General features: G+C 31.7%; 1 protein-coding gene across 3 annotated transcripts in view; it reads right to left on the bottom strand.

Moving 5' to 3' along the window:
* Window positions 1-1,225: 1,225 nt before the first annotated feature.
* The window catches only part of CADM2 (cell adhesion molecule 2), a 1,499,715-nt gene continuing 1,493,191 nt past the window's right edge, over window positions 1,226-7,749 (bottom strand). For all 3 annotated transcript variants that reach the window (XM_074299789.1, XM_074299790.1, XM_074299791.1), the window contains 2 exons: window positions 4,971-5,096; window positions 1,226-4,198 (listed from right to left, as the gene is read on the bottom strand). In XM_074299789.1, coding sequence (XP_074155890.1) covers window positions 4,080-4,198; window positions 4,971-5,096 — 245 coding nt within the window. In that variant the 3' untranslated portion in view covers window positions 1,226-4,079. The remainder of the gene's footprint in view (window positions 4,199-4,970; window positions 5,097-7,749) is intronic.

The following is a 7,749-nucleotide window of genomic DNA, read 5'->3' as shown; positions in this document are numbered from 1 at the left end:
GATCCCAGGTAATTGAGGATATTGCACTAAGGGTAAATATTGCAAAAACCTTAAAACAAATTATTATATCTCTTGTATGTTTTCCTCTTAAGGATAATCAAAATGCATATTATAATTACATGGGTTTCCAACATCCATACACAGCAAGTACAAGATACTTACATGTAAATACACTGTAGTTACCTATATTTTTGCATAGTTTTTAGTGTGTACTTTGTGCCACTTAATAAAAAGCATTACTCATCAGTAATTTCCATTAGATATTTTTCTTAGTTCAGCTGGCATTGCTGAATTTTTTGGTATGTTCATTATGGATTACCATTTGCAAAGAGCAACAATATTGGACATTTGGAGGACTCTAAGTACGGTGTGTCGGGTGAAAGGGGAAGCTGCAGTGTGAAAGAGAGGTTTTGCACGACCTCTTTAATAAAGGAATGTAATGTCAGATTTAAGATGTTACTTCCATAAAATTACCTTTCCCTTCCAAGAAAAAGCAAAGGTAAAATATTGTTTTCCTTTTGGTAACACTTTACAATAAGTGGCACTAAATTACACTATAACTGCTATGTTACATGGGAGTACATGTAACTACATTGTAGGTGTTGAATACCTACTGTACATGTGCGTACATGGAACCTCAATGCTATTACAATCATGGTTACATAATTACAAATGAACCAGTCCTTTTTCATTGAGAGATTTATATATATATATATATTTTTTACATAGTAATGAAAATACATGAGGTGTTAGCTTCCTTGCCTTATTTAGGGGAAAAAAAAATGTTTTCCCAGTTTATTTATTTACTTATGGGAATTTTAGTGCAAGGTTTGCCATTATGAAGCAAAATGAGAGCATTCATTTTCTAGGTTAAATTCTAAGCTTCAACTTAAATATCAGGTTCCTTAAACTGCTTCTTGAATTCTCTGGTGACAGAAAACAAGTTAAAAGAAGCACCCCCCTCCCACATGAACACACGCACGCATGCACGCACACTTAGTAAAAAGGAATCATTCTGTCTAAGATACAAGCAAATGGGGGAAAAAAGAAGAAATGTAGTTTGGACAATTTTAGATGAAGAACAATCGATGGACACTGTAAACAGTACACTGGCAGAGATTAGCTACTTTCTTTTGAGCAAAGAACAATGTGCCATATTCTACCTTTGGGTATGTGTGCACTTCTCTCATCTAGTCCTGTAATGACTGTGCTCACCTAGCCGAGACAGAATTTACTAACTCTTTTATTAGTGTGTATATTCCAGATATAAGTACCATGGTTTAATTTTTCATATTTATCTGATTTGGGTGAACAAAGGTGGATAGACTATTTAGATTGGAGTTTTTGTTTAAACAAAAATAAAATAACTTTTTTGAGGGGGTTAGGAAAATGATAATTTGCTCACTTTTTTTGCTAAAAAAAATATTTTTAATTAAAACCTAGAAATAACTAATTCCTGAAACATATAATTAGTGCCCCCCAAATATAATAGTACAGCTATTTTTTCTTCCCTCATCCCCCTCCTAAATTCCAACACTGATATTATTTAATTCTGTGGGTAAGGGTTAAAAGAGTCCAAAATCTCAAAATGTTCCAAAATTTGCAATTTACTTTACACTGCTATAAATAATAATTGAATTATTTAAGCAACAATTCAGCAGTTTGAGCCAAGTCAGATTTAGATGGAATGAAGAGGTATGTAAACATAGTATCAATGAAAAGTACCAATTTTGTAAATGCATCCTGAAATTAAGTTTAAAATAGTATTTGATGATGCAGTTTATACAACTTATTGTTGTAATAAGAATTTTCTGTTTTGTCCTAAATAGGATGAATTTTGTTTTGTATTTGTCTTCTTAAAGACTTTGCTTTGAAAGACATGAACATTTTGTAAACCTATACTAGTTTCAATGTGTCTAGTAGCACCTACCTGGTTCTCTCAAACTACCATACTATATTAACATATTATTGCATTTTTCCACAGATGGTATGGAGTGAATTGTAAAAAACAAGCATGCAATCACATCAATGCAGACTTATTTCTTTAAAATGTCATACTGTATATGATTTATTATGTTAACACTCAACCACATCATATTATTTATGTTCTGTATATTTTGAAAAAGTGCTGCTTGACTGACATTGTCCTTTCTTAAAAAAAAAAAAAAAAAAAAAAAAAAGAAATCAACAAGATAAATGTTTCAACAAAAAGTTTTAGAATTTTAACATTGTCCTTAAAAGATTTATACTTTTTGATAAATAATCTAAGATACAGCACCCTTGCCTTTCATTTGATATTAATACATGATGTTGTACTCAAACGTTTCCCTATCCCAAAAATAAATCCCAAGAGATTTTTTTAACCATAGCCCATCATGATTTTCAACTTTAAAAGTATAATTACCATATACCATTTTTCCCCTTAAAGGTGCAACACTTGGAAAAAAGGAGAGTAACATTAATCAATCATGGTTTTCATTCTTTAGCATGAAATAAATACTGAGACCTGATCTAGTAGCATAACAGATAATATTAGCTCTTTGTTGTTGTTGACATGTTTAAGAGTAATGAAATTTCTTTAATAGTTAATTACACCAAAATTTCAGAACTAATCCAGAGAGAAAGAGAGACTTTCTCCATGAAGCTAAAAACATGGCAGAAATTCTCTTTTACTCACTGTGACATAAGTTTGTATCTCACAAAATGCATAGACAGGAATTTAATATAAATAATTAGTCCATTTTTACACAAAACATATATCTTAATGCTTTTTTTCTTTTCTTTTTTTTTTTTTTTTTTTGGCAAATCAAGATAGGTGAGCAGCTCTGAACTGCCAAATTTAAAAAAAATTGAGATTTTTTATTTTGAAACTAAGAGTTTATTCTTTAGGATATTAATCAAATGTGGTAGTAATTTAAAACCTGAGGCTGTGCACTGGTTATTAGCTTAAAATTACCTTTCCTTATAACATTGTGCTTCCATTGTATAACAAATAAAAAAATTAACAAGAACTAGAAAAAATTTGCTGTTGAACAGTGCTAGGACATACAGACAAAAATACTATTACATATTATCTACTTATAATATAGGTTTAAGTCATATCTAAAGGGATATAATGGACATTAGAAAATGCTTACTTGTGACTGACTTACCTACAGCCCAAAAAGTTAAATATGTATCAAATAATGTTTAATTGGATTTATTATATGCACTATATACAGATTCTAAAATGTCTTGAAATTGTGCCCTATGAATACGTCCAATCTGTGTAGGCAGGTGAGTCTTTATGAAGCAAATAAATTATGAAAAAATACAGAAACATATCTAATCTTTGTGAACCTCAAAGCAATAAAAGTGTTGGAAAAATTTATTTGTAAATGAAACTATAGTAACCTAATGCAGAATGTATAGAGATATACAGCATGGTATGATTACAACCCAAACACATGGCTCCAGTATCAAGTACTATTAAATAAATAGCAAATTGATACAGCTCTACCACTGAGTCCAAGCATTCTAGAAACTATACTACAGTATTTTTGATTTGTGATTGCTAGGGCATATGTTTCAAAAACTTGTCTTTGAACTACAGACATGTATAAAACATTCTTTGTAAACCTCTAATCTTAGATTGAACTTGAGCACATTAGGTGTTCACCTAATTGTGTGGGTTATGAAAACTGTCCAATGGCATACCTAGTAAGGACTATGATTAAAAGGAAGAAAACTGGAGAAGAAAAACTTGCATACAATTACAATTTTAAATGTAGAAAACAATTCAATACCATGGTTCATAGTGATGATTAACATTGTTAAGGCTGTATATTCAAGCACTGTATGTTAAGAGAACAATAATGGGAATTTTAGGCAATAAGAAATGTCCTGCATTATGGATGAGAGGGTAATTAAAGAATGATGTTAAAGAAAGCTGATTGTTGGTATAAACTGGCTACTGGTAGCAGTATAGGATGGAGATTAATAAAGGGAATAGAAGATGGTAGAAATGAATTCTGAAAGATGATAGCCAGTTTTCTCCAGCAGTCAGCCTGATAAGTAAAACTCAGAATCTAGGTCTGCATCTAAATGAAATATTCTTTTTTCTCTTCTGCGTTGACTTGGCTGCCTTCTGCATTGATAATAGCTGTGTCAGCATCCGGTGCGTCTTCAGCTCCTTTAGCTTCATTTGTTAAATATGTTCCTATGGAAATCAACATGAAATAAATTGGTTGGCACATTTATTTAACTAGCTACCATTATTGATACATTCAATGATTAGTATCTGTACCCAGTTTCAAAGAGGTTGACAAATAAATACAAGCTCACCTTTTTATTGGAATGTGGTAGGTTAAGCTTGGGCCAAATCTTTACAACTCAAATACTCAGCCTAGAGAGTGGCCAAGGGGTAAATGGTGTCATGTAGTTGCAATAGTAATTGTCATTAAAATGATTGAGATTAGATTAATCATGGTCACACCCTGAGCAGAGATTCTACAGTTTATCTCTGTATTTTATTATTCTGTGGGGGATGGAGGGAGAGGAAAATGATGGAGGGGGGAAGGTGGGCGGGAAAAATAATTTTTTCTTCTCTACTATAGCCTCATATGTGTATTTTTGTGGAAATTCTAAATACCAAGGATGAATCAATTACAAATGTTGAAGACATGATAAAGAAGATTATTCCCTACTGTCCTAGAAATAAATATCAGACTTGCCTGTAATTTTTCCTGAGTTACTCATGCAATGTATAACTTTGGTGCATTGTTAAATATAATTTTACTTCAATTAATCTAATTGTAAAATTAAGTAAAAATCAAGCCTTTTCTGGAATCTAGAAACTGAATGTTAGCAGAATTTTTTTTGAGAAAATGATTTACACAAAAAGAAAAGAATAAAAAGTGTTATAGAGTGAATATAATCACAAGGAAGTATTATTGTTAAAGGTGAATGCACTTTGATTAAATCTCTCCTACCTTTATGTCTTGCCAGATATCGACCAAGCAGAAATATAGAACACAGTGTGACAAACACGACAACAGCCACAATTCCTCCTATAAGAGCATGATCAGGACCAGTCTGTCCAGCAAGAGCATTGGGATCTAGATTGCAAAAACAAAAAGAAAGCAATAGTTTTTTGTGTTTTTTTTCCCCTACAAGTAATGTCTTTTGTCACAATTTAGTTTCTTTCTTTCTTTACACACACACACACACACACACACACACACACACATACACAGGTCTATATGCATAGTTTTTAATTTCCCTTTTTTAATCTCCAAGGAAATTATTTCTTTTTCTGTCTACATTTTGTCAATAAAGTAATTCTAATTGTGTCCTGTTGTATAAGATCCTAATGAGAGCTCAGCAATTAAAAATACTATTTTATACTATTTTACATGTGGAAAGATTCCACTGTATTTACCTTGCCTTTCTCTTACTTATTTTAGTACTGAATGTCTTCTCTATAGTTATCTATAGGAACTAAAACAGGTGATTGAAAATGGAGGATCAGATAAGCATCAACTGAACAGGGTCTGAGTATACATAATTTATATGGCTGAATCTCAGTGGGAATCCCATATATATATATATATTCTCCTCTTGTCATCTCTTTGCTACTGTAATAGAAATAAAAGAAGAGATGAAGTAGAGACTTTCTCAATTCCTCTGCAACTGAGTTTTCATGAATTCTTAAAAATCATGATTCACGCTACTGTTTAGCCCATGAATTACTGCAGACATCTGATTAATATTGATTTGAGTAAATTCTAATAGACTTTAGCAATATTTTAGGAGCTTCACTTACCTGATTGGCACAAAATTAAGAAGGTTACCAGCTTTAAGCTTTCTCTGCTTAACATGTACCAATTAAGGGTATCTAGTGATATCATTTATGGTCAGTAATTTCTCAGACATTTAGAGCAATGAATCATTTACCTTTAAGTAGATGCTTACTCCAAATTTTGAGGGGAAGAAAAAGATAAATGATTTCACTCTTGAATCCCAGTCTCAAGACACATGTTTTATTTATTCAATGAATAGGGAAATTATAAATATCAGTTTTTCTTTTAATAGAAAAAGAATGAAAAACATGATACCAAACAACAGTATACATAAATATCATAGAAGTGAAAATATGTATCAAAATAATATAAAAATGACAAAATAATCTCATAATTTTCTCTCACAAATAGTATTCCAGATTAATTTTTAAAATTATTTGAGAATAAGACAGAGCACTAAAGATGTGATTTCACTATGGACTTGCAACAAAGGTAACATGCCCTACCAATGAAGATCAGCATGAATTTTGCCACTTTTAGTCTTTAAGAGTTGTCTAATTACATAATTATATGTGAAGATTCTAGGATTGTAATGTCCAATTCTATTTTATGACAATCATAATTACAAATGCTTCAGGAAAAGGATATAAGCTCACCTATAAAATGTAATTATATAATTGATATCATGTATGCTTATAGAATGAATTTAGTAGGAATAGCATGTTTATCAAGATACTTTATAAATACTTATAAACACTTCATATAAAATTAATGGTTGTCTCTATTCCCTCCACCTCCCACACATCCTCAGTTTCTGGTTCTTGTATATTTTAACTCCTCAATATGATTTGATTCTATCCTTCCTTTATTTTTTATTTTTTTTTTTTGCACTACTATACTGAGTTAGACTACAAATTTTTCCCTAGACTACTGCCATAAGCTTCTAGTTAGCTTCCCTTCTCCCATTCATTTTCCACATGACTATCAAAATACATTTTCCTAAAGCACAGATCTGACTATATTCACTTTTTTGCTCAAAAATCTTCAAATCTTCTGGGGTAAAATACAAACTCCTTAACCTGATACTTAATGCTCTTTGTAATGCAGTTCTAACCTATCTTCCAGAACATTTTTTTTTCACATTAATTTACTTTACCCTGATAGAACCAATTTATACCAATGAATTTGATGTAGCAACGTCAGTCCTAACTATTCATTTTCTCAATTAACAATGCAGCAGCCATGACCAGGAGGATTCATGCCAAAAGGGCTAAAAGGAACTGGATTAATTCATCTCCTTTCCCTCTCTCCACCCCCTCCTCTGCACCACACTAGCCAGAAGAGAGACTTGAGGGCATATGAATTAAAAACTCTTTATCTGTGCTACTGGGAATGATAGCCAAGAGGATAAAGAGAGACACTGACTGGCAGGTAAGCTTTGATGGCTTTCTGGGTCAAACTGGAAGTTTCAGAAGTTGAGACAATTATAAAAAAATGTGCTTAGAGATGACACTAGTGATTGCAAGCCAGAATTAAGGTATTAAATGCTGGGAAGATTGAAGCAAAGGACCAAATAAATCCCAGAATGGAACTGGAGAAAAAGGAGAGTGGCTACATGAACAGTTTTAGGAACCATGATACTTAAAGCATCATGATATGTTAAGGCATCATAAACATGAGGCATAATTACTTCTTGATTAAATTAAGCAAATAAGTCTCTTTTTTTTTCTTTTCAAACCTTAATAATAATTATTATTTCCACATTTAAATTATATTATTAGTCTGGAAGTTTTTAAGAGATTGGGGTGGGTGTCAAAGTTGAAAAACATGTACTGTTCTGATATTGTCAGGAAGAACTGGAGACATAGTGAGCCAAAACGATTGCTAGTAGAAGAGGTATGGAAAAATTGGCAAGACTGACTCTGATGAACATAAATTCAGAATTAGAGTTCTTGGCATTAAATATTGA

Source organism: Sminthopsis crassicaudata, chromosome 3 (assembly GCF_048593235.1).
Source record: "Sminthopsis crassicaudata isolate SCR6 chromosome 3, ASM4859323v1, whole genome shotgun sequence".
Lineage (NCBI taxonomy): Eukaryota > Metazoa > Chordata > Mammalia > Dasyuromorphia > Dasyuridae > Sminthopsis > Sminthopsis crassicaudata.
Note: the sequence above shows the minus strand (reverse complement) of the source record. Positions and strands in the feature narration are given on the sequence as shown.